Here is a 26,582-nt window from a genome sequence, read left to right as displayed (position 1 = left end):
TAGGTGTGGGAGTCCCAGAGCCACTGGGTGTTTATCACGTGTTCTCATCTCAGATTACTCTGCTGGCTGAGTTTTGGGTGAATTGAAGGCAAAAGTGTAACACAGCCTCCTTCCCTCTTGTTCCCTTCCCAGTGACACGGACAGTGACCAGGAGTGGCAAAGGTTCCAGGAGGCTGCTGTGTCAGCTGCAGATATTCTGAAGCAAAGTGCTTTTCCTGCACTATCCCAGGATTCCAGCCAGGATCAGAGTCAGGGCTGTGTAGAGCACAACCAGAAAAAAAAGAAGAAGAAGAAGAAGAAAATTAAGGGAGAGAAAAATATTCAAGAGAAAAGAATAGACCCAGTAGAGTGTGACCAGATCTGCAAAGATTTGCCTCGGTTGGTGTCTGCAAATGGACAGCAGGAGAGACAGAACAGCAATCATGGAGACAACTCAGTTCTGCCAGGAGCTGTGAAGAAGAAAAAGAAGAAGAAAAAATTAGAATGATGGTTTTACTCTGCAAACAGCAGGCGGTTGTGATGGATGAAGGAAATGAAAGAAAACTTAACAACAAGAGTTGCTGCAGAGGAGGGAAAATTAATTGGCAGAGCTTCTGTTCTAAAAGCTCAGTGGCCTGAGAGACTAATTAAGTGCCTTCCTGTGCTGTTGGCACCCCTGAGGAAGGGAACATTGTTCTCCTCACACGGCAGTTGTCTGTGCTGCTGCTCGTGCAGGCCAAGCCTAAAAGGACGAAATCCTGTGCCAGACTTGTGTGACAGAGGGGTGTAATCACAGCTGCATCCCTCCTGCTCTTCTTCACATCATGACACCAAATCTGGTGTCCTGGAGAAAGTACATGATGAATTGAATTTGGTTTACATGGCAACAGGTGATCAACTCCCTTTTCTCTTTGCCTCTTGTAGGCGCCTACTAAGAATAACTCCAGCCCGTGGGAGACTCATTTACCAAAAACACCCTTTCAGATACCAAGGCCCCCTTATTTTTCTCCTGTGATCATCATAACAATCTGTTGTTGAAACCTGCAGTGTTACTAATCCCTCTGCAGTCTGCAGCTCTCCAGGGCCCCAGCACATAAACAGTGTGCAGTGAGCTGATTTCAGGGTTGGTATAAATGGGTCCTGCTGTTCAGTTGTGTCCAATGACATTTTTTTTCATGTATAGTTTTTTACGGCATCTGTTGTTATTAAATTCTGTTACGCTGTTGGGCTTATTTAATTTGGTAGGTTTTGTACAACAGTGGCTTTCTTGCTGTATTTGGATTCTCCCCAGCAGAGAGAGAGATGGCTGAGGGTGGCTCTTTAGTTGCTATGAAATTGCTACAGGAAGGACTTAAGCCTAATTTAAAAATTACCGTGTTTCAGTTGGGTTGATTATGACTTTTGTCTCTGAAATACTGTGAGGTTTGGTGGTTTTTGGTATGACTCTTAGTCTGTTTATGCTTCAGTTCCAGTCTTTCAGGAAATTACCTGTTACTAATAAATATTCTTCTTCTCTTTTAAGATTGTTGGGTTTCAGTAGATCCAACTTATTTGCCCTAATCAGGAGACCAGAAAGCCAGATTAGAAAAACCAAAAGAGTGAACTGTTGCTCTTTGAGCGTGGAAACCTGCTGTAAGATCCTTGCTGGTTTTCAGTCAAGAAAACACAGTTGGCATCCAAAAATGGAAAAGCCAAGTAGAAAATTGGTTTGTAATCTAACCGAATGTGCCAGCACAAGTTACTTGTCTTATGGGCAGTTAAAAGTGCAGTGCACTGAGGTTTGGACCTGGGCTTTCAAATGCATAGTGGCCTAAACATTACCTTTTGATTTGATTTAAGATTATTTTTGTGCTAGTTGGAAGTTATGTATATATTTGCAACTGATGCACATGGGAAATTAGGAAACAATTCTAGGATAAAACTCCTCGGAGAATCTAGTGCCTGAAATGGTTGGTGGTGTCTAGAGGAAGCTCCTATCAATGAAACCTGTAATGGACATCTGCAATTTTGTAATTTCCAGATATAACTGAAAAGTTCATTGTTGGGCTTTTCCTTTTTTAATTTTCTCTTGTGTCTTAACCTTTTAAGAGTCTTGAGCATGCTCTAGTCTCAAGGTTTTTTATCCATTTCACAGTAGAAAGAGTAGCTCAGTTTCAGTCACAAAAACCTGTTAGCCAGACGTGAAGAAAGCCCCAGTTAATGACATATCAGTAATGTGAATGTTGAGAGTAAATAGAGAGGAATAATTAGAAGAGGAATTATGTGAGTGGATCCTTGGGACTAAAAACCTACACTTAGTGCAGGCAGGACTCTTGGACCCCGGGGTGATTATTTGCATATCAAGAGCTACAGAATCGAGCCTCCAGGGAAGCCAAGAATGAGCCACGTTCTGTAAAATGAATCCAAGCTGACATGTTTATAGAGAAAGCTGAAGGAACCTCTACTCTCTGTGGAGCTTGGGAACCTCCCAGGTGTTGTGCAGTGTCAGGGACCAGTGGGGAATGCCATCCTCCAAATCATTCAGCAAGTCACATGAGATAAGAATCCACAGGGTTAATGCAGAGAACTGGAATCTCCTTGCTGCTGTTAAACTTTAATTTCTGCATTTAAAACAAAGCAGAGCTATATAAAAAATAACCAAGCCATTTCCACTGGGATAGCATGATTTTAGAGCAGGTCATTTGTAACTGAGAATGTTTGGTACTTTGGTTGTTAATTAAGGATTTGTAGCTTGTAATCAGTGATCCCACGCTGACAGGTTTGTGCCAAGCCATTCCCAAATGTGTTTCTTGGTGATTTTCTTTGTAAAGTCAGGAACCAAGTTCTCTCTCTTGCCTCCAAGGTGCTGTTATTGTTATTATTGGTGCTCCTTCAGCAAAGGAGGAGAGTGTTTTAAAGATGGTGTCCCTTCTTTGGCAGCTCATCTTTGCTCTTCATGGCGTAGTCTGGTGTTGGCAGGTTTGTACAGGCCCAGCTTGATGAAAGCTGAGCTGAATGAAAGCCCCATCCAGGCCCTGGCACTGCTGCCATATTTCAGTCAGGTCCCTGGCTTGGTGGGATTTCCTCTTGGGCAGCCACAAAAGGATGACTGGTCATTCTGTGGTGGCCTGTGGGGTTTGGGTTTGCTGTTTCTGGGGAGGGGCAGTGGATTTTAGCAGTGCCAGCATCATCTTCCCATGGCTTCTGTCTGGAGCCTGAGACATTTTCTCTCCTGGAGGCAGCTGAGCAGGGATCTGTGTGAGGCAGTGGGGGCTGGCTCAGCACAGCAGCCCCTCCTTCCCGTGGTGACAGAGGTGACAGTGATGGCAAACACGGTTGGAGTTGCACCTGAGTCACCCTGGGGGCAGCTGTGGTGATCACTGGGTGGAGGAGGCCATCTGTGTGGAGATGAAGGTCTCGATGACGTTGTGGGTGGATGGCAGCAGCTGGCTGTGGCTGTTGGTGGGGTCGGAGCTCTGGTACAGCACCAGGCTGCTGGAGGACACTGCCAAAGGCACGGGCACAAGGTCAGTACAGATTCCCACTGCAGGCCCCTTACCCTGTGTGTACACCCTCACATTTCCACCATGGCTGCACTCCCCTGGCACAGGGGCTTAACTGCTTTTGTCTGTCTGTTTTGTGTGCTTTTACATAGGTCCTGAAAACACTGAGGGCAGCAGAGAGTTCAGTTTTGAGGATTCTAGCTGATCTCCTAGTTCTCTTAGAACTGGGAAGATCCAGCTGGAGTCTCTTCATGAGGGACCCTTGGACTTTTCAGCCCTGAAAACTGCCCACAGGACTGGATACTCATCGACACTGATTTTGCCAGTATTTTTAAGGTTATTTTCCTCTCTAGTTTCTGAAGGAGCCCATTCCCACAGTCTGGCCTTACACAGAAAGTACTCTGGATTTTTTCCTTGTACTAGCTTTTGGACCCCTTCAGGACACAGCCCTCTTAGGGAATTGTGAGCCCCAGTTACCATTTCCTAACTGGATTTTGCAGAGTTGGGAAGAGAAACTGGGCAATATGTGGTTTGAGACAGTAGTGGCTGCTGCTCTTACCCGCAGGGCTCGAGGAGAGGCGTGGGCCTGGCTGAAGGTGCTGGATGGTGGTGTCCTGGTTCTGTAGGTGGATTGTTGGTGCCTGTGACACTGGTGTGTGCATCCCAGACTCGGTGTGAGTCTCTGAGTCAGGGGTGAATGCCTAGAGAAAAGAGAGTTAACAGTGCCTGGCTTCTTCATCCCTTCTAACAGGTGTGAGAGAAGAGTTGAGCAGGTGCTGTTTCTAAGGACAATTAAATCCTCCTTGATGATGCAGTGAGGAGCTTTCTCTAGTGCCTCCAGTACTGCAGCTGGCACCAGTGAGGAGATAAAAAAGATGGTCCTGCTGGGATGACACAGACACCACACACCCAAAACCTCTTTGACAAGCAAGAAGCTGCCTGCAAACTGGAGCAGTTCTAAGGTGGGGAACAAAGGCATGTGCTGTTACCTGTTTAGTTGGTGTCAGGTTGGTCAGGGCGCTGAGGTTGGCTGTGTCTGTTATCACCATGGTTTGTGGTAAGAGGCCTGTGTGTGTGTACTGGGCCACTTCAGACTTGGGGCCGTAGAGAGCTGTGCAGGAAAGAAAACAAGGTCATGTGGATGCTGGAGCTTTGCATGAGGCTGGTTTGGCTGAGCTGTTCTCCTCGTGCGAGGGGACCTGCTGTCTGTCTCTGAAAGGCTGGGAGTGGAGGGACAGGGAGATGAATGCAATAGAAAAATAATTTCATAATTAGAGCAACAATAGCTGCAAGCCCAATTCCCAGCAAATGCCCTAGAACAGAGGCTTTATTTTTGTTTGCTTGAGCAAACGAGTTCGTGCTCTTACCGTGAGGGTTCTGTATCTGGGCCATGGTAGCCATGAAGGGGCTCTGGTTGATGTGGCTCTGGACTTGCTGCATGAGGGGCTGCTGGTAGGAGGGGTGCAGTTGCTGGGAGAACTGGACAGGCTGCAGGGTAGTGAGGCTGCTCCCCATGCTGTTTATCACAGGTACACTCTGGGGCTGGGTTGAAGCCAGGCCTGGAAAACAAGGACTGATGACAGTGGTGTCACACACTGTGGGAGGAGTGTGGCTGCTCTGCAGTGGGGGTGTCACACAGTCATTGTGGCAGCCCTGTGGTTGCAGGGTGATTGCAGATCCTGCTTTTCAGGAGTTTCATTAGTTATCTGTGATGAAGAATAGATTTCATGCCTGTGAGAGGGAAGTGGCAATGTGCAAAATGTGCACTGCAGAACCCCACCTCTGGTTTCCAGTGCGTGTTCCTGTCTACACCCTGTGTACCATGTAGCCCATTTTCCAGTTTAGTGATGACCTGACACAGAGGCCCACTGGGGAGGCCTTGCTCAGAAGTAAACTCAGAGCATCATTTCAGTGCCCAGTTAATTTTACTCTTTTTTTTTATGAAGCTCTTGGCACCAGAACTAGACTGTAGCCGTCCAGCCACATGGAGTGGAGTTTAACCACTTTTTGCTAGGGCTGCCAAATTATGGAACTTGTGTCAGGTAGAAGGTTTCACACATTACTGCCCTTTTCCCACAACTGTTCAAATCCTATTCCTGTAAATCAACAAGTCTCTCCAGCACTCCAGTTTTATGTTTTTTGTTTGCACAGAATTTGAATCCATATCATAATCTGAGGTACAAGTGGAAATGGAAATTAATTCAGAGCTGTCACCATGGAGCAAAATAAGGCCTCTTTCTTCCTAGGAAGAAAGTGTAAGAGGAGAGTATACATTTTATTTTCCAGTATCTAATGAGATGTACTTTGGCAGTAGACTAGTCTTGGAATGAAAAGAAATCTCATACAAGTCCAGAAAAGCTGTTAAAGTGAAAAATATAAAAAAATAGTAATTACTGTGGATTCCAAAGGCATATGCTGCTCTTTGCAGGAAGTGGAACAGTATGTTTTGTCTTTCAAGCACCATGAACATGCTTCAATTTTCATAGTTCTAAGGAAGTATTAAATTTATATTTGGGAAGACGAAGAGCAGCAAACCAAAACATTGGCATAGGAATAGATGGCAGAAGTCCCTTTACTCTGAAGACGTGGGTTTGTGTGTAACGTAATTCTAACGTGAGGAACATCTGCCCCTTAATCCCACTGGAACCCGCAGGTACCGAGTGCTGCTGAAGATCCTTAGTGACAATTTCCTCTCGTGTGTCACTGCCAGCTCAGTGCCTTTGCCTCTGGAAGTGGGGCAGGTGCTTGTAGGAGTGACAGGCAGCTCTCTGTGTGACTCCTGGCAGGGCACAACTCACCGATGACCAGGGTGGAGGCTCCGGTGTTGGTGAAGGCGGGTGCCAGGGACGGGGTCTCGCCCGCCCCGATGGCCATGACGCCCGGCAGGGATGCCATGATCAGGTTCTGGGTCTGCTGGCTCAGGGCGTGTGGGCTCTGCTCCAGGCTGTGCAGGGCAGTCAGGGTGCTGACAGGAGGGAGGGTTCCTCCGGGAGCTGACACCTGTGGGAAAGGAGAACCCTAAACATGCCACCTGCAGCAGGCTGGGGAGTCCCAAGGCTGTGAGAAACATCCTCCCTTTCTTCCTGCCTGCTCTGACCCCTTGCTGACTAGGAAGGCTTCACATTTGCTTGTCTGCAGTTTCCCTGTGCTCAATTAACTAGCACAAGTCAGCTGTTGACATACTGAGAGTAAACTGAGAGTTTAGTTCTTTCACATTTAAGAAATCATCAGGATTTTTCAAACAGGAATGAGGTTAGGCCTGGTGCATTCTTTTTAGAGAAGAATATCTTTCACAGCTGAGGGTAGAAGGTGATGCTCAGAGAAATTAAGAGGCTTGGGTACACAGTAGTTCTAGCTGCAGAGTTCAGCACAGAATGCAGGAGTTCCTCTTGTTCACCTTTTCCCCCGAGAAATGCCTGTAATTTCCCTTTCTCCCTGCAAGTGTCTGTTAGTGGTCGGTGACTGCGATTTTAAAGGACTTGCTGATAAGTCCCGTTAGACTATTTTTGTCACACAGTGTATTTTTCAGGCTGTGTTACATGGCAGTTCCCTGCTGTTAGAGAGGAGAAGTACCTGTTAGATAGAACAGGACTGTTCTGTGTTTGTGTGTCTTGCTGATTCGGTCTGTATTTGAAAAATTTAATAACTTGACTGTTTTCTCAGCCTCTAAAATGAACCACATAACCTGTGTCTGTGCTCCAGTGGGGTTTTGAGTTTGCAAGGCCCTTTAGAGACCTGTAATCAAAGTACTGTGGAAGAGCAAAAAAGCATTCTAATAATTTGTCTGATAGAGAAAGTTCAATGCTTTATATTATACTTTTTTTTTCTCTCCCCTCAGACAAAAAGCTGTAAGGAACCTTTAGTAAGAATAAACACCATGAGGTTAAACAGTGGGACAAACCACCTTGATATCAGTTTTAGAAGACAGACGTAGAAGATTTCCAGGACCTCATAAAAGACACATTTTCTTCAGCAAGAGACCAGAAAGCAGCAAAGTGAGTGACTGATGGGATTTAAATCATACTCATTTTTAGTGACCTTAACTTTGCCTCAGGGCAACTTGCACTAATGCAAACTTCTGCCAACTGTTTCTCTGTAAGCAAGGGAACGTGTACAATCTGAAATGATCAGTCGTGTAGTTCTAGTGCTTCACTGCTAATTATGTGGGAAAAGGTGTAATCAGACCTCAAAAGGAAATTGGCTTTGAGAAGGTGGGTTGCTGCAATCTACATATCCAGTGCTGTCTGCATACAGGCTGTTGGGCTTAATTTTCACAACAGGTAAGGTAGATGTAGGTGTGGTTCTGTGTTCTGTTAATCCCACTGGTCTGATCAACTATCTTGAGATGTGTTGAGTTCAGATGAGAGTTGGAGATGAGGTGAGAATCTCACTGTGGAAAGGAGGAGAGAACAGGGTTTTCTGGGAAGAAGGAAACCATGTCATACCTTGAGTGCTGTGTTTTCAGAATAGGCTGTTTTGATTGCTCATAAAGGAAACGGCTTCTTGCTTTCATGCTCTAATTCCTGCCCTCACTGCAGTTTAGAGGGCACTTGTGTCTCAGGTCTGTTGATCTCATGTGGTCAGTGCAAAGTGACTTTGTAGTATCTCTACAAAAAGGTGGGTTTAAGAACATCCTGGGAAAAACTACTTCTGAATAGTCCACATGGTGACCACAGTCAGCAGAGCTGATGTCCTCCAGTCAGCAGAACTGAAGCATCCATCACTTACCAGCTTAGTGTCTGTGCTCAGTAGGTTCTGACTGGGCTCCAGTCCCGGGGGAGAAACCTGGTGCAGGATGGTTTGGGTGGTCACCATGGAGCTGTTCCCGTGGGGGTTGCTGCTGGAGGACTCTGCCTCGCTGGCTGGCTGCTGGTTGTACCTCACTCCTGCATCACAACAGGAGGGAAACTGGTCGTCAAAAATGAGAAACTGAGAAACTTTGGCAGGTGCTAAATTGAGTTTCCTTTGCAGGCACTTGCCTCCAGATGTTTGGGCAGGGACTTAATGGGTAGTAGGGGAACCAGAAGAACAGGCCTTCTCACACCCTGCCCTGGCTTTCCTCTGTAACTTGGTGCAGCTGCTTCCTCAAATACTGACTGGCTGTGAGTGCTGCAGGGAGCAAGCAGGGTTCACTGGAAACCACCCTGCTGGATGTGGTTGTAAAGAGGAGAGTTGTGGTGAGATCATCTCTTCTCAGAGCAAGAGCAACTCCCAGCTCTGGCCTGTGAAGCTGAAAAAGCTCTGCTCTTTTTGGATGGAGAATGACCTTTCCTGATCCTAAAAAATTTGATGGGGCTGGTATTGGAAGGAGAAAGGGGCACACAAGTGAAAGGATATGGAGCTGATTTCTGACAGCAGGCAGGGATGACTCCTCCAAAGGGGATTGCTGCCTGCCATCTGGGAGGGAGAGCAGGATGTCACAGTGAGTGACAGCTTTGGCTGTGAGCTTTGTTACTGAACTTTGTCACCCTTGCCATTCTAGCCACTCTCCTCGCTCACAGACGTGGGCTCTTTGCCACCTGTGCTCTTCCCTTGTAGCAAGTCTGCTTTTTCTGTCTGTAGATTCACCTCCTAAAGGGGTGGATGTGGGAGACAGTTTTGGTGACTGACTTTGGGGAGGTTCACCCCCTCTTTCAGATCTCCCTCTGGTTGCTTCTTACCGTGAACTTTGGTGGGTGAGAGAGCAGCTGGTGGCTGGAGGGAAGAGGAGTTGTGAGGAGTGAGGGGGGGGCCAGAGGTGGGTTGGGGTCCACTGAAGGTGTCCATGGCCAACTTGTGCCGGAAAGCCTCCTCCTTCCTGCGGTTGGCAAACCAGTTGTAAACTCTGACCTCTGTCACCAGGTTCGAGCCCAGTCCCTGGGCCTGAGATGGGGAAACACCCCTCTGGATACACTCTGCCCTGTTGGGGGAAAGCACAAGGACAGCCTTGCTGAGCTGGGCTTAGCTGGAGACACAGAGTAAGTGCACGGCCCCAAAGGGGCTGGGGTCTGGCACACTGTGCTGTGTGATCCTGATACAGCAAGACAGGAGGTGTTCCTTGTCCTCTGTGCACAGGGAATGCTCAGTTGTGGCATTTCACTCCAAGGTGGCTGGTGTCAGTGGTGACACCCACTGCTGTGCCCTTGCCCTGCCTCTCACCAGGACACAGAGGGGCCCTGCTGTGCCCCCTTCCTCAAAGCCACACAGCCACCCTTACCTGTTGCACTCTTCCACCAGGGCCTCCCTCTCCTCTTTGCTGGGGTTTTTCTGCCTTTCGTAGGCTTGGAACAGGATCTGTTGGGAGGCAGGACCCCACTTGAAGCGGTTTCTTCTTCCCTTCTTGGTGGGCAGGTCATCTCCCATGGGCTCCTCTGTCAGGATACCCTGGCCAGCATGTGTGAATTCTGCAGGCACAAAAGGGCAAGGGTGTTGGCTTTTTGGAAGCATTTCTAATAGTTCTGTCTATTTGGGTGCCTAGCAGGCCCAATGCAGCTTACCCTTGGAGAATATCTTGTACAAGACAGAGGGTTGAATCTAAATAAAGTGGAAATAAAGTGCCATAATCTGCTAAAACTGATGTTTCTAGCAGGACCATCTTTACCCGATGGTTCTCTCACGTGCATTGCATCTCTGCTCCCACCTTGGAGTAGTGAAAGCAAATTCAGCTGAGTTTAGAGAAGGCATAGAATCACAGAATGATTTAGGTTGGAAAAGACCTTTAGGATCATCGAGTCCAATCATTAACCCAGCACTGCCAAATCCACCGCTAAGCCAAGGCCCCAAGTGCCACATCTGCATGTCTTCTAAATCTCTCCAGGGATGGTGACCCTACCACTTCCCTGGGCAGCCTGTGCCAGTGCTTAATAATCCTTTTGGTGAAGAATTTTTTCCTAATATCCCATCTGAACCTCCCCTGGTGCAACTTGAGGCTGTTTCCTCTCGGGCAGGAATTCTGTCTCTGTCATCTGCCCACTACCCTGCTTTAGTCTGAGGGTGGATGTAGAACTCTAACTGCAAACAGGGAGCATTAGGTGGCTGCTCCTTAGCCAGCCAGAGGGGGAGGTGGGTCACTGCTGTATGAGGGGAGTGATTTCCCATGTCCTGTTTCGTTCACCTCACCACTGAATACTGACCTAGACTTCTCTAAGCTACCTGCTAAAAGTGGCTTTTGCTTCCATTTTTCCTTGAAAAGAATGGGGAGTTAGGGTGATCCGGGGAGAGCAGAGGCCTTTATGAGATGGAGAGAGGAGAACAGTTGGTGCTGTACTTACGCTGGGCCACCTCCCGCTGCTTCCGGACGTACCAGGTGTACAGGGCTGCCCGTTTTTGGGTCTTCATGGGAGTGCCCTTGTTGAGGTGTTGTGAGAGGTGGGACTGGTTCAGACCAGTCGTGTCCACCACCTCACGCTGAGGGATGTTGTGCTGCTGGAGGTAGGATTTCACCATCTTTGCTACTCGCCAGGGATCCTCTCTGCAAGGAGCAGAAAACACTTCTCAGGGGAGAGAGATCAAACACCTGCTCTCAGCAGACCTGGATTCCAAGGAAGTGCCCTGGTACCTCCTGAGGGGCACCTTGCCTGTCATCACCAGCACGTTTGGTGAGGCCAGAGTGTTCACTGGCTGCAGGAGGGAAAGCTCAGTTCCTCAGTGGGGTGCCTCGTTCAGTTTGAACTCTGCATTCAGGGTAAGAACTGCAGGGCACTGGAAATAAAGTGCAGAAGATGTAGCACTGGCTTCCTTTGAACTGCTCTTTGTAGGTACTTTGATCTCCCCTTAGGAGGAGGCTCTTCAGTTACCAAGGGATTTTCCCAGTACATGGCCACGATCTTTGCTGTCTGGGCTCATTTTCATGCACGGTTTTGGGCTGTTCTCTCTAGGCAATTGTCATCTGTGATGACAGAAAGTGCTGACCAGTGATGTGAGCAAGGAATGGACCTTTCTGCTGGCAAGTACTGTGGATTTAAAGCCCTTTTTCTGCTAATGAGGAATGGTATGAGGAGGGAAGTGATGTTGCATTTCAGTATTCAGATAGATGTTCTGTGACTACAGATCTCTTTTCAGAGGCAACCTTTCTCTTCTCTTTCCCTACATAAATTTTCTTCTCTATCCCCCTCTCTTTAAGGCATAGATGCTTGGGGTGGATGTACTAAATCTTCTAAGACAGATTGATTGTGATATTAGGCTGAACCCAGCTCATGCCCTCATTCTGGTCCAGGTTGGGTTGCCTTGCAATAATTCAGGAAATGGAAGTGGGCTGTCATTATCCTGTGATGTGACAGCTCTGTATGCATATGTATGTGACAAGTCATCCAGGATTATGTTCTTACACACCTGCTATGTGTTATTCAAACACAGTGATTCACACCTAGAGCCACTTGGAGCTTCTAAATGCAATAAAGAACAACAGGCAAACCACCAATTCCTCCTATTGCCACCCTCCTTTGGAGTAACAGCTGAGGGAATAGACCTGCTTCAGACCTGCACACAAAACTTGAGAAGCTAACCTGACTTGGGATTTTACAATTAATGTGAATCTCTGGGTTTTATGATCTCCAATTAATTAATTAGAACATCCGTGGAGGTTCCTAAGGAAAACAGAGAAAACATGACTGTGACTTCGTTGTGTGTATTAATTTCACCAGAGCTGAAAGTCACAGTAGCAATAAAGATGTGAAAGCAGGCAGTGTGAGTCCAAACAGTGCAGGAGCCTCCCTGCAGAAGAGCCCCTGGCTCACTTCAACAAGAGCATCTTTCTGTGCCTTCTGTGTGAAAGGTCTGGAGGAACTGGTTTGCTTGCTGTGGAAAGACAGTGGTGTGACATTCAACACCAGCATCAAAGGAGCAGTGGGGAGGAAAAAGGTACCTAGGATCGTGCAGAAACTGTCACAAGAACACACATGTCTGAGCAACAGGCACCAACTGTGCTGCTCATTGCTCTGTTGACTCAGGAGGTTGCCGGAGGCTGCAAAGTGATAAGGAGGACAAAGTCCACACCTGTTCTCTCAGTACAAACAGCTTTATCTCTCTTCTCCTGCAGCCTCCCAATGGCTGATAGTCCAAGGAGCAGCTCCACAGCAGTTAAAGTATGACAGAAACAGTGCCAGCTACAGCTTTCTGAAGAACCTGCTTAAAATAGAACATTTGTTTCTCTTTTACAATGGAACACTTGCCATAGAGGCTTCTGTTTTTCAGCTTCTTCCCTTAACCATCTTTGTCTTTCAAAAGCCTCACATTTGGCTGAAGTTATAAAAGCTTTTCTTTCCTCAGTGTGTTTTCTTTTTCACTTCTGCTGCCTAAATCAATCTCTTCCCTCTGTGATAATCTAGCCAGCACCTGCACCCTGCACTCCTTGTATAAGTCCCTATATAGAGGAGAAAAGACTGACTGGGAACCTGGTCTCTTAGATTTGAGTTCTGGCTTGGCTGGGAAGAGGAAAGACTGTGTTGCCACTGATGGAAGCCTCTGTTACATGTTGGTTCCTTTCTGCACCCCAATCACTTTTGTCTCCCCGTTGAGATCCTCACTTCTCTGTGGTAGGAATAAGGCAGGAAGCGTCTGTGAGACTCTTCTCTCAGTGGTTAAAGCCCTGTGGTTTTTGTCTACTTTTGGACAAAACAGGGAGCTTTGTGAGGCAAAGCAGTGCAGGGAATCTTAGAACAGTGTGATTTCCTGGGACAAAGTTGTATGAAATCCTGGCTACTCTGTATCATCACAGTCTGTGATGTCAGTGCAGCAATCCTTCAGGCCAAGGCTACACCAGAGTACAAGTGATGACAGTCTGGTCAGCTGAACCCTCTTGTGAACCATTGCCCAAATACACAGTTCCACCTGCAGAGCCTCCACCATTGGCTAAGACATCATAAGTTGAAACTTTTGCTCTTTCACTGGCCATAAGATTGTCATGGACTGTCAGAGGGGAGGATTTCACTCTAAACCTGGTTCTCCTGCTTGTAGTTACACTAAACTCTCAATTGCTTCAGTGAGTCAGAACTGCAGAAATGGGTCTGCCTTACTTAAGCTCTCCTTCCCTATGTCCAAGCCTGTTTTCTGCCTTTTAGCTTCCCTTTCTCCCCAGATGCAGAGTCTCCCCATTCATCTCTTGTTCTCCAGGGTCTAATCTCTGTCTCCAAATTCTTCTCACGCAATTACTTTTGACTTCTCCTGAGGTCTTGCTCTCCTGCTCTCAGTTGCTTGTTGCCATCTGAGCACAGCCCCTCTCCGTGACTCATCCCCACCACAGGGGCCTGGGTCCTCTCTCCATGTCAGCTTCCCATTTTCTTACTTCTGAGGTCACTTTTTAAGGGCGTTTTCACCTCCCTTTTGTTACCTGAACAATAAGTAACCCAGGTAGTTAGTTATAAACTCAAAGGGAACAAGAGGCTGGTTGATAATTTATAGCAACATCTCAAATTTAAATGGAAAGTAAATATCAAGTTGTTAGCATTAAAGAAAACCCATTCCAGAGAGCTGGAGATGTAACATTCAGGGGACCTTCTCTCTCCTTCGCTCTTCCTGACTTTTTCTTTCTCCTTTGTTCCTTTCTTTCTCCTCCTTTTCCTCATTATCTCTGTCTCTCCTTCTTTCCTGTTCTCAGATTCTCAGGTGAGAGAAGCCTTCATTTCCCTGAGGTGGGTTCTGAATTGCTGCCTTGGACCAGCCCCTGCTCAAACAGAGGTTCAGAGCTGTGAAGTGCTCAGGACCATCCTCTGGTCCTTTCCTCAGGAGCTGCAAGCCCTGCACAGCCTGGAGCCGGGCTGGGCCCAGAGGGAAGGTAAGACCATCCATCCCAGCAGTTCCTTTCTGTTGAACTTGGCCTGGTTTGCCTCATCTTGGTTTATATGTGGAAATGAAAGGGGTGTGGCAGCTTCATCTCCAGATTCCCCAGCTAGAGCCACTCTAAGGTGGGGGGAAGACTGAACCTTTATCATTGTATGTCTTTGTTTTCTTTTTTCCTCCTGGAAAACACACTTTTATCCCTGCCTCCAGGGGAAATCTGTAGCTTATCTCAATTTCTTTCTTTCCTAATGGAATTTCACCCCTTGCCCTACAGGTGGATTGTTGCTATTCCTCTCTCCATTTGCTTTACCTGCAGTTGTATGATCTGTCCCTTCCCCCAAGGTAGCCTCTCTCTTGCTTTCTACTCTGGGAATACCTGGGAGTTTCTCCACACAGCTCAAACTCCCTACTGAGTCATTTATTTCTTATCACAGATGCAATTAGTTTTCTGTGTGGATTGATATGAGAAGAATGTTTTTATTCAAACTGTAAATTTGCAGAAGATCAGTGAAACATATGAAGGGACAAAATGAAAATATGTTAATTCACCTGTTAATATCTGAACTGCCTTTAGCATGTTTTGTCTGTGGGAGCAAGATCTAATCAACACCCTTAGGTGCACCCAGTGTACCAAGGTGTATCTTCTCTACATCCTGTTTTACTCAGCTTTGACTAGAGCTTTCCAAACTGTGCTTTCAACGTCAGTGGTCCTGCACTGACGTTTTTTCCCTTGGTACTGTCATTTTTTCCCTTTCCAATTCCTGGAAAGCCTAACAATGGACACTTTCCTGATTCTACTTTATAAGCAATGGCTGAAGTTACCACAAAGAATTTCTTGTATCAGCAATAGCTGCCACAAGTCAGTCTCTCTTAAAATCTGGCCTACAGTACTAGGCCAGGAATTAATAATGCCCAAAGAGGCTTCTAAAAGCAGAAGTGCCTCCATCAGTTTTTTGTATTTGAAATTCTTGTGTAGATGCTTAAATAGCTTTGCAAGCATTGACCTTTTATTGGGATTCCCTGGGCATGGAGATTCTTGCCTTCTTCTCTTTTATCTATTGATGGGACTAATTTCTATTATAGACTGTTCTGCCCTGCCTTAAGGTTCTTTAACACTATTTTAAGGACATTACTTTTAGGCATCTTAAAACCAAAAAAAGTTTATTTGTAAGTAACAATTTCTTAGATATTCTCACCCCCTGATACTGGTTCAGCTGCTTGAATGAGTTCTCAGACACGATGTCACTTTGATGAGAAATTTGAAACATGTCAATGCAGACTTCCTGCTGTTTTCACTTCACCTTGATTAATTTAGACCTATTATATTCCTCCATAAGTATACTTGTAATTTTTTGCTGACACTGAGGCTTCTGGTGCCTTCATACTGCCCTTAACAGCAGAAGGGAATTGCTCTATCCTGTGATGGGGGGACTGATGACAGAGAACTCAGATGTTTCAGGGTAAAGCTTTTGGAATTAAGACCCAGTGTGAGGCTTAGGAGATCCCTGTCCTTGCTCAGTCCTCTGCATGCTGTCTCAGGGGTCTAGGTAGGTCCTAGAATTTGTCTGTACCTCGGTTCCCATTTTTGAAATGGGAATGCTGCTCGATGGACTGTCTGGAGGCAGCTGTGAGACTGTTCATCAGAAAGTATTAATAATTAATATCACGGGGTTGCAAGAGAGGTAAGACTTGTGGTGAGGCTGAAAGTAAGCACAGGACACACTGGCAGCAAGATCCTAGAAAGGCAGGGAGGATCAGAAGCCAGAACTGGTGCTGAAGTGAGGGTGGCAGGAAGGGATTCCCTCCATCCCTGTGTCTGTTCTCGGATCACAGCAGATGGCACTTGAGTCCTGCTTCACCCGTTCCCTACAGGAAAAGGGACAAAGCCAGGGGGGCTTCTGCAGCTTCCATGGCTTCCTTTGTGGAGAGATACTTGATAAACCATCAGAAGTTAATGATCAAAAAGCTTATCAGGGTCTTTTCATCTATAAATTTATAAGACAAAAGAGAAATAATAAAGCCATTGGATAATTAGTAACTAGCCAGGGCCCGCCCGGTGCCACTGGGCTCAAACTACCCCAAGACCTGTACGCAGACTCGGGGAGATGAGAAGGAGACAAGGATGAAGGGAAGAAAAGAGTGGGAGGCAGAGAGAGAATCAGCCAAGAAGACAACAAAATGGGAGGAACAGCAGCAGAGACAAAAGTGAGGAGAGAAGGGAAATAGGTAAAAAGGGTTTGAAAGAGATAAAGGGAACAGAGGAGACTAAAAGATGGGACAGAGCTGGAAGTGGGGAAGAAATGAGAGACATACTGGGCCAGAAAGAAGACTGAATTATTGGGAATGCTTTCCCCACCCAGGTAAGAGCTGACCCAGTGAATTTTCCTCTCTTGGGTACTGTGGAGTCATCAAGTCCCAGTCTGCCAGGGAGGGTTTTTTAAGGTATTTACAGCAAATGCTACCTCTTGTCATGTTGTTTTTCTAGCTCTGTTTTCTTATGCTGTTACATTTTCTGTTGCTTTCCTCTGCACGTGAAAGAGAGTGATCAGAAAGCCTGAGAAATTCTCTAGATGGATTTTCAGTGAAGATTTTAAGTGTAGGATGTTGCTGCATCTCTTTGTTTTCTTTCACCTTGTCATTTCAAAATACCCCCAAAACTGGCAAGAATCTGCTGTGATAGATGGTAGGATGGACCTGATCCTTGCTTGGACAACCCTCTTGGGTCACCCACAGGAATTGTAATCTCAGTGAGAATCCCAAATGGGAAACCTGGAGAATGTTTGAGTCTGTTGTGAGGCTTATTGGTTCAGAGAACTTTTTCTGTCATTTGATCTCAAAAATGCTTTTTGCAAAGGCAGATTTGTGTGGCAGTGAAAGCTGTTGCTGTGTATGTCCTTTGTATCTGTGACAGGCAGTGGATGGTAGAAGCAGAGTGTTCTGTCCGGGTTTTAACCTTTGCATGTATTTAGTGTGTGCTCTTTTTACAAGAAAATTCCCCACTGAAGTCAGGGAACTTTGCACTCAGAACGAGTTCTCTTGCTTTGTCTTTGCCCAATAATCTACATCAAACCCCAGTGAAATTAACAGTATTAATCTCCTTAAATACAGCAGGGAAACATTACAAATTCACCTTCTGTACATCCTCAGGCAAATGTGGCACCAGCTCAGAGTGACCGAATTTTTTTTTTTTCCTGATGACTGAAATTGTGAATCCTATTAAAAAAATTAAATTCTAAACCTTGACATTCAGTCAAAGAGATGCAGGTTTTACAGGCCTTGGACTATACTGGAGCCTGATGCTATAAGCACGTTGAATCAAGCTCCATGGCTTCCTTCATGCATTTAAGTGAGATGAAAGGAAAATTTGAGCATTTATAAAGAATCTGGGGGTGTTAGGGGGCTGCTAGTCCTGCCATGGATGAAGGCTGTCTCTGTGCAGGTAGATCAACTTTGAATACTAGGGAACTGAGCAGAAGGGGAAAGGAGAAGAGATTTAGAGGGAGAGCGCAAGAAAACAGCAAAGAGGAGCAGTAAATCCGTCCTTACTGTAATAGTCTTTCCACCACAGCCTTCTGGTGAGCAGCCTCCTCAGGGCTCAAGTTTTCCAGCTCCTTCATTATTGGAGGGGTAAATTCCTCCCCGTCATCGGAGGTTTCATCTTCCGATAACCTGGGCTCCCCGATGCCGTTGGGGAGGTTGGGGATGTCGGGACAGGGCTCCCCTTTCTCTGTCTGCAGGGCATTGATGGCGCGCTGACTTTCACTCTGGAGCCCGTAGGGTTCCACCTCGCTCAGAGCCTTGATCAGGGTCTCCTTGGTCAGCCCCGACTCCAGCAGTGCTCCCAGCAGCTCCACTTGGAGATGGCTCAGCTTCGACACCATGGTCTTCAGCCTGGTGCCTCTTGGATTTTGGGTTATCCTGCTTCCAGCTTCCCTACACCATGTTCCTGAGGTAACACGCCCGACTGTCAGGAGAGTGGGCACAGCGCAGCCTCCCGCCTTTGCGCCCCCCCAAAAAAAACAAAATACAAAATTGAGCCACTTCAGACCCCCCACGACTGTCCTGAGCCAGTGCTGATAAAGGGACCCTTGGCTATCTGTTTACATTGGAGCAATGTAAATTCTCCAAGGTTCATATTTATCTGTGTGCTTAGCAAGTTACTGAACTTTGGACTTCAGCACCCGCCGCAGCAGTTCACAAAGTGCAGAGGGAGAGAAAGCAGGGGGAGGGGGAAAGGGAGGGAAGCAGGCGAGGAAAATGAAGGATAGGAGGTCTGCAGCATGGAAAAGTGAGCTATGGAAAGAAAACCAGGAAGATGGAGAGGCATGGCTTTCTTCTGGCCCCAATAGTTTTGGAGAAGGAAGAAGGTGAACGAAGAACCACGTTGGGCTGCGCGTGGTTCAGGAGAAGGTGCTGCTGTTGGAATATCGCAGAGCCCGCTCGGAGCTCTGGCAGTGGTGAAGTTCAGCCAGTCTGAGCCCTTTGGGCTGAGAGAAAGCCACACTGGCAGCTTCCCTGGCCTTTGTGCCACCCCCAGCAGAGGAGTGTGACCATGGGGTCTATGTGAACGTTCCCAAGACTCGCAGGACGTTCTGGAGCTCCAGCTGAATTCTGTGGCAGAGCATCGAGTCTTAAGTGACTTTTTCACTCTGGTTTTGGCTTGCTGGGTATCTTGATATGCAAACACTAGTACCTTCATTTTAACTTGCTATGTTTATTGCTTAATTGATGAGCAAGAGAAGTGTTCCCACATAATTCGGGGGATTGCAGGCCTTGCCCCTCTGAGCCCATGATTGAAGGCTGTGATAAGGAATAGCCCTGGGTGTTGGTTCATGCTCAGAATCCCTGTCCTATCATCAACTGCCCTCTGCTTCCTATGAGTGCTCTGGGCAGGCTTGTGGTTCCCATTTATCATCTTCCTCCATCCCCTCTTGATACCAGTCCTGCTCTGAGGTTCTGCTCCCACCTATTGGGTGACTTCCTAAAACACGATCCCTGGCTCAGCTGGAGTCACTTAATGCAGTTCTCCAGTTCTGCAGCTCTCTTCTTATGACTACATTGTCTTTTCTGGTCTGAAATGATATGAATGAATCTATCTACTTTGAGTGGCTAAATTAGGGAATAACTTGGTGTGCACACGTGGCCTCGATGCACGAGTGTCTCATGCGAGCGATTCCTTGGAGGATTTAAAGGTGTTGTCTCAATGGAGGCTTCCTGGGGGCAGCTGCCTGTGTCTACACACTCCCATCAAACCTAAGCTTACAGGAGCCTGGTACAGCTGTCCCCAAACTGGGTAATGGCCCAAGACAATGCCACAGAGGACCTTGTCCCCTGTTTTCCCTTTGTGGGCACCGTCAGCCGTGCTTTCCAGGCTCCTGAGTCAGCAGGAGCAGGACAGGACCCTCCTCCCTCCAGGCACAGCCCGCTGGGGTGGGACTGGTGTAACTGTTGGCTTTTATTTCAGACATGGTCTGCACCCAGAGCACCACGTGGCCTCCCTGCAGGGCGTTAACAAAGCTCAGATGGACACAGAAGACTTTCTTTGCGTGGCTAAAAAGATGTAACAGTTCGGAGTCCACGTAAAAACACGTAATGTAAGAAATTTTCACATGAGCATTAATGTAAAAAGACATGTTTAGCTTCTAGATATTTTATTTTTGGTCACGCTCTCAACAGAGAAGAAATGAATGGTGAGCTTGGCACTGTCCTATCAATGTTTTGACACATTTCCATGCATTTCATTTGTTATCATGTTTTCCTTTATTCCTCCCCCCTGCCCCTGCTAGACAAGCCAACAATTACTGGCTGATAACTGTAATTGTCAATTCTAATTACCGTGTCCTACCGTGACATTATAGTTTCTGCATGATCTGTCCTTATAATTCAAGGACTTTGCAAACAGAGACAACAGATTGTGGAGCTCTTGCAATATGTGACAGAGGAGACACTGTCACACTGGGTTACTTATTTCTGCCTCTCTTTGGCATGGTGATTTCTTTTACCTAAACTAAGATGGGAAAATATTAGCAGTGTTCTGTTTAAAAGATTGCCCAATCTATATTCTGTAAGTATATAAACCTGTTGAATGCTGGAGGGGAAATGGGGACACAGACCATTAAGTTTAAACAAAGAACAGCAATATTTGTCAGTGGAAGTTGTAAAGAGAAGAAAGCACAGCAACAAATTATCTGTCTATATTGTGTGGTTTCAAGGATTCCTTATACACACAGAAGTCCTGATGCTGCTGCTTCTGCTTGCCTTGGAGACCTTCAGCTGCAGAGGCTTTTTTTTGAAACCAGTGAACTTTGAAGTCTATAAACCCAGAAGTGAACATCTGTTTTTATGCTGGGACCTCACTGAACGCTACCACTGGATGCCACGTGGAGAACTGAATATGGAAACCTTTCAAATACTAAGGAGGAGGTAAATATTCTCTGTCACCTTATCCTGAAGGGTTTTTTCCCTTGGTCTGTTAGAATTGTCCATTTTAAACTGCAGGACCCTGGGGAATAAGCAAAAGAACCAGCAAACTTACCCACTTTGATCTTGCCATTGACTGGGACCTGCCAGGCTGTGCCACTGAATAGTTCAGCACTCCTTTAAGTATTTCAGATTCTTCAGTGCAGGAAAACCAGTGAGCTTTTCAGTGTTTCTTAAATGTTACAGATTTAAGGAATGGAAGGGATTCCTGCTGCAAATTAGCCAGTATCCCTATTTTACACCCTGGCACTAAGGATTGCAATATCCTATTTCCCAGTGCTGTGATGTGCAGTTGTGAGGTGATGAGAACAGTAGAGGCCAAGGGTGGAAGCTGCAGAGCTTTTACCAGTTAGATTCTAGTTCTAGTAGTAGAGCAAGAGCTCAGTTGCAGAGTCTGGCCATAATCCAACGTTCTCCTGTAACTGAATTGTGCTCAAGGGTTGTGCCTTGAGAATGAATATTTGAAATAAGGGGTCTCGGGTTTGCTAACCCATCTTCATCTGTTACCAGTGCTTAGGATATGTTGATTTCCTGAATTGTAGCAATTTCCCAGGCCATGGCTTGATCCTCAGGTCACTCTGATTAATGTGATCTTGGTAATGTGCAAGTGGAGACTTTTAAAATTCAGAGACACCGAGTGAGACCTGCTTGTTTTCCTCATGTTTGCAGTATTTGGTTCTGTATTTTTTCCCCTGCAGAATGTTTTTCCTTAGGTGTAATTAATCTGGTGGTTGAGACCCCTCAAATTCAGTGTTTCTTGACAAGACATAAGCAGCTTTACAGCACTAATCTGGTCAGTTTAATAGCAAGCTCACAAACAATGTTACATTAACAAATCAGTTTGGATGCAGATTGGAAAAATATATCAGTAATCACAAGAAGTCTGATTTCTATTTTATTTTAATGGCAAGTTTAATAAAGATTATTTAAACATGTTCAACACTTTGTTTTCTCCTACTACACTTGAATATAACTCCAATGCATTTTTAAAAAATTATTTTCTTCTCCTGAAGTAGCAGACAGTGTGAAAATACAGTGACAGCTATTTTACAAAACTAGCTTCCCAGCATTCTCCAATATCCTTCTAGGCAAGGATGTCATGAGCTCCTCTAATGAAATTCTATTTTATTGGTAAATAATAGTCTGCCTTGATTAAGTGTTCCAAATTAATCCCTTCTGCCTTACATGTAATATTGAATTACTAATTAAATAGATTACTTACTAACACTGAAAACAACTGTATGAAAGTATAATGGATACACAATAGGAACATTACTCTTATATTTTACTCTTACTGGTCTGTATTCTGGTTATTGCACTTGGGCAAAGCCCCAGTAAGGGACAGGAGAGTGCTGTGAACAGCATGGAAGGCACAACAGGCTCCCAGTGCCTGGCTTCTTGTATCAACACCATTTTTACCTCTGATGTTTTAATTTACTGAATAATATCTACTATTAAGTGTACATGATGAAAAATACAGTAATTTGCTGGGATAAAGCCAGTGTAATGTGGCTTCAAGGAGAATACAGAGAAGGGAAAAAACCTAAATGTATTTATGATAGAAGTGCTTCCAGAGGGAGCCTGTGTAGTTCCCTGAATAGGGTGGTAAAATTGCCATTGGCAAAAGAAACACAGAGAAACGGTTCTATTAATAATTCTTTACCATTTTAATGTTCTTCCTGCTGAGACTGCTAAATGCTTTACTGGCCTGAATGACATTAACATAATCCCCTCCTTGAAATGTGAGAGCTATTATGATAATGTTCACCCTCATTTCTGTTATTGGGGGGAAGAAAGCTACACAAGTACCAAAACTGGTGATTATTTGTGCTTTGGGAGCTCAGTCCCAAAAGGCAAACAGGAGTGTGAAAAATCTGAGATAATTGTCATTTCTGTGTTGTTTTCGTGGGGTTGGATTTCAGCGATTTGTGCAAACCCCGAGTGTCCCAGCGGGGAAGGACTCGCTCAAATACACGGTTTTAATGTTTCAAGTATATACCCATTTACGTTCCAATTTAGTAGTTTTTGTTGTAAGCATGCGATTGTAACTGAAAAATGTGATTTTACACAGAAGGAAGCTGGTTTTTTTCATTGGTGCCTCCTTCCATACTTTTAATAGTGCAACCAAAGCTTCCAGAGCCAAGAAGGTGCAAGGCTACCTTTGACTGAGACACTGGAGGAACTCCCCGGGTTTCTGCTTGCCACTGTTTGCAGGTTTCAGTTGCATTTAGAAGGACAAATATTTTACTCTTTACATTTGTTAAACTTTGGGAGTCTCACTGAAACTAAGGAAGGTGTAACAACCATTAGGAACTGGGCTGGACGCAGAGCTTGGAGTCATAGTGAGATAACGGGTTTAAATTACAGGCTCTCTCTACATATTCCTCCACCTGTATGGGGAAGCAGGACTGTCCTCCTTCCCAGTCACCCATCGGTTCCCCCCCACATTTATTCCCTGTTTTACCATCAGGATGAGGCTGGAGAGCAGGAGCAGCTCTGGAGTTGGGTTATGAAGGAGTTTCCCACTAGGTGGTAGTGAAGAGAATCCTGTCACATGTATGGTCACTGCAGTTTTAATTGTGTTTATCAAGGGTCCTACAAGCAAATAGCCCAGCGTAGCTCCCAGCTGTACAGTCAGAACTGGATCTCTTGATTTTTATTTTTTTTGCCTTCCCTTTCTGCTCATTTCCATGCTATTTGTTCCTCCCAAAACCAAGCAGGGTTGACAACTCTACCTGTCATGTCCTTTCCTGAAAGGTGAAGTGTCTACATGAAGCTACTCTGGTTCTTTCCACCTCCATTAGAGCAGAATCAAGACATGGTTAGCTAAATGTCATCCTCTGACATTTAAACAACTTGGAGGTGAGGACTCTTTGTAGCCAGTACTTTCATCTGATTTTTCTCCACCACACTTGCCTCTGGGAGCTAACCTTCCAAATATAAAAATTAAAAAAAAAAAGGTTTTGTTTGCTCCTAGTTTTGAAATACCTTGACAGGTCTAAGCAGAGCATCAGCCTACATCAAAGGTTCCAGACAGAACAGGTATTTTGGAAGGACTTTGTAATGTCAGAGTAAACTGTCACTGAAATTCAGAGTAAAGCTCTCTTGTAGGTCCAAAGAAAGACTGTACAAAAGATATGCTGAGGAAATTATCTGGGGAATGCAAGCAGTGCTCCAATTTGCAGTAAGAGCAGATGCTGGGTCTGCAAGGAGGAATAAATTTCTCCTGTGAATTCATCCCACTGCTATCCTGTAATGATAAAGCAAGCTTGAAAAGTCATTTAGTAGTCTAGTCACAAAGCCTGAGATGCTGAAAGAAATTGTACTTTAATTGCTCATCAGCTATAAATCATTTGTGCCAAATTAATGTGCTGGAAATTTTGCAAGACTGAGAAACTGGAAGCTACTTCAATAAGGACACAAAGCAGGGATATTGTTTCATAGATACCAATATCAGTTTAACATCCAATTCTCAGGGAAAAAAAAAATTGAGGAAGGCTCTTTAGTGCCAAGACAAGGCTGAAGCCCTGATTTATCTTTCCCTGCAGTGATTTAAAAGGACAGAGAGGTTCTTTTTTTCCTCTTACATTTACTGTGTTATAATCAATGAAAAGGGTAGCACAGACATTCCAGACACTTGGGTTTCCACCACAGCAGGGAGGATTCCAAATTATTTGGTCATTATCTAAGTGTTCCTGTAGATTTTCCTGCTGTGCTGAGGGAGAACAAAAGCAGGGAAGTTCTCTGTTGTGCAAGTCCTACCCAGAGCCTGAGTATCTTTTACCTTTTGTGTGTATGTGGGAACTCCAGACTTTCCTCCAAAATGGCCTGACTTGTCTGTGTACCCAGAGCTCCAGGTGCTGAGCATGGCTCCTCCTCTCCTTGCACCACATCCACCAAAGCTCTGTGTCCACTGAGCTGGGCACAGGGACTGTGTGTGGGGTATAAGAGGAGGGGCAAAGATCAAATAGGGGAGGAAGTTTTGCAAGGTAGTCCAGCCTGAGCTGGATGAGAGGGAACGTTAGCATTCCTCACCCTCCCGTCCTTCCAGCACACCCACCTGCCAGGACTGACCCCAGCAGGGAGTCCATGAGCTGGCCAGTCACAGTACTTGGAGTGTTTCCACCTCACAGCTGATAAATCCCATTCTCAAACAGATGTTGGTAAGTGGGTAAAGTGTTGATTATGTCAGGAATGCTAAGGTCGTCCCTGTCCACAAGGCCAAAGGGCTGTGAAAATCAGAGGGTTTGGATGCTGAAGTGACACAACCCAAATCACTTGTTTTCGAAGCACAAAATACAGGGGGAGAAGCCTTCAGAGTCCAGCACCATCTTAATGAAAGCACTGTTTAACTAGGACAGAAGAATCCCAGGCGTCACCTCCACCAAGACCAAGAGAACCTGTGTTGCACATGCAGCAACCTCCTGCTGCTGCATCCCAGAACTTCAGGTGGCTGCAACGTGTTGCAGTTTCCTCTGCATTGATGCAGGAGCTGAGCTAGCAAGGATGAAGGGATCCACCCAGGACTACACAGCAGCTGCTGATAGAACAGAGGTGAAATGAGATATTCTTTATTTTTAATCCTGTCACGACCACACACCCTGCTAAGATTTTTCCATTTAAGAGAATAAATGAGATGGACAGAATGAAATTAATTTATTCAATCCACTAACAGAAATAAACTACAGTGGGCTCTAAATTGCATCTGGCATCCATGCAGGTGCAATGAGAATGTCCCAATATCCCATTAATTCTCTGAAGATTGTAGGAAAATTCTCTTAAAGCATAGAATTTCTCCATACTTTTTTTTTTTTAAAACAAATGCCTATTTTTACCAGACCCATTGTTCTTCTATTTATATTCCATGCAGTTACGTCATGTCCAACTGTATGTTCAAACTAGCTCTTGTCCCTCCCACGCTGGAAGGAACAATGAATGGGAATGCACAGCTGGACTGGGACAACTGATCCAAACTCCACAAAGCCCCACTTGCACAAACTGCTGCAAGCGAACTCCCAGGAGGTGGGAGCAGAACACGCCACTTCTGCATTTGGCAGAAACAAGGAAGGACGGAGGGTTCGGCAGCAGAAACCAGGGAGGGGAGAAAGATCAGTGTAAATGTAGGAGTTCCCCTGCCTGGGACTTGTGCAGGGTTTGATACAAGGCTGGTGATAACACAGAGCATGTAATGTTTATTTGGTCAAAGCACATGGAACGTTATTTTCCTTCCTTAAAAACCCACCTCGAGCATCTCATCCTACCGGTTTTATTTGGTTTCCAAGATCACAAATTCAAAAACACGGCAATCTCCAGAAATACCTGTGAATTTAATAAATTAAACCGCCGGCGTGTATGAACTGCCTTACCTGAATGGCATTTACAACCTCACCCTCCTTCAGAGGAACCCCACAAAGCCCTCGGGAGGTCACGGGCTCCTGCGGGATGCGGGAATCGGGCGGGAGGAGCCCGGTACCCCGAGGGAGCGGGGTCACCCCCGGCCACCGGGACGGAGCCGAGACAGCCCCGCCAGCCCGGGGGAGCTGACCCTGGGCCGGGGGGTCGCGGGGAGCAGCTTCTCCGGTGCCCGCTGCGGGAAAGGAGACGCCGGCTCGGGAGTAACCGCGGGCATCACCTCGGGCATCGCGGCTTCCCGCCGCAAGCCCGGGGAAGCCCCCAGCCTCAAAACCCACCCGCTTTCCGCGCTGCCTTTCTGCCGGAGGGAGCTCCGTCGCTCCCACCCGGTGCCCCCGCGGGTCCCGGTGCCCGCAGCGAACCCGCCCGCCCGAGGGGCTCACCCCGAGAAGCGGCAGCGGCGCGGGCGGGCCCGACAACCAACGCGCCCCTCCCGCCCCGCCGCCTCCCTCTGCTCCTCTGTCCCGTCCCACG

The 26,582-nt window shown here is 46.2% G+C and overlaps 2 protein-coding genes across 9 annotated transcripts in view; one reads left to right on the top strand and one right to left on the bottom strand.

Annotated features, from left to right (window-relative positions):
- CUNH12orf43 (chromosome unknown C12orf43 homolog) overlaps nt 1-26,061 on the top strand; it is a 28,670-nt gene extending 2,609 nt beyond the window's left edge. The window contains exons 6-13 of one of the 8 annotated variants that reach the window (XM_039384130.1): nt 133-4,113; nt 4,213-4,423; nt 7,300-7,456; nt 14,035-14,211; nt 19,681-19,810; nt 20,429-20,639; nt 25,053-25,250; nt 25,567-26,061. In XM_039384130.1, coding sequence (XP_039240064.1) covers nt 133-487 — 355 coding nt within the window. In that variant the 3' untranslated portion in view covers nt 488-4,113; nt 4,213-4,423; nt 7,300-7,456; ... (3 more) ...; nt 25,053-25,250; nt 25,567-26,061. Of the gene's footprint in view, nt 1-132; nt 4,114-4,212; nt 4,424-7,299; nt 7,457-9,302; nt 9,419-14,034; nt 14,212-19,680; nt 19,811-20,428; nt 25,251-25,566 lie in introns of all 8 variants that reach the window. The other 7 variants (XM_039384131.1, XM_039384133.1, XM_039384134.1 and 4 more) reach the window with 7 other exon arrangements.
- Nucleotides 2,997-18,272, bottom strand: HNF1A (HNF1 homeobox A). The gene is made up of 10 exons (XM_027714157.2): nt 17,763-18,272; nt 10,712-10,911; nt 9,658-9,844; nt 9,122-9,360; nt 8,190-8,347; nt 6,260-6,461; nt 4,829-5,020; nt 4,451-4,572; nt 4,021-4,162; nt 2,997-3,463 (listed from the first exon to the last, which is right to left on the bottom strand). The coding sequence occupies exons 1-10, from the start codon at nt 18,095-18,097 to the stop codon at nt 3,336-3,338; spliced, it is 1,905 nt and encodes a 634-aa protein (XP_027569958.1). The 5' UTR covers nt 18,098-18,272; the 3' UTR covers nt 2,997-3,335.
- Nucleotides 26,062-26,582: the final 521 nt, after the last annotated feature.

This window comes from Pipra filicauda, unplaced genomic scaffold, assembly GCF_003945595.2.
Source record: "Pipra filicauda isolate LSUMZ 115617 unplaced genomic scaffold, ASM394559v2 scaffold33_size4404698_pilon, whole genome shotgun sequence".
Classification (NCBI taxonomy): Eukaryota; Metazoa; Chordata; class Aves; order Passeriformes; family Pipridae; genus Pipra; species Pipra filicauda.
Note: the sequence above shows the minus strand (reverse complement) of the source record. Positions and strands in the feature narration are given on the sequence as shown.

Bases quoted from the DNA above. Each gene is read 5' to 3' on its own strand.
- HNF1A (XM_027714157.2), bottom strand. From the start codon at position 18,097: ATGGTGTCGAAGCTGAGCCATCTCCAAGTGGAGCTGCTGGGAGCACTG. The intron at 9,361-9,657 runs GTAAGGGTGGCT...TTCCCCCAACAG, and splicing joins CTGGTGGAAGAGTGCAACAG to GGCAGAGTGTATCCAGAGGG. The intron at 6,462-8,189 runs GTAAGTGATGGA...CCTTTCCCACAG, and splicing joins TGAGCACAGACACTAAGCTG to GTGTCAGCTCCCGGAGGAAC.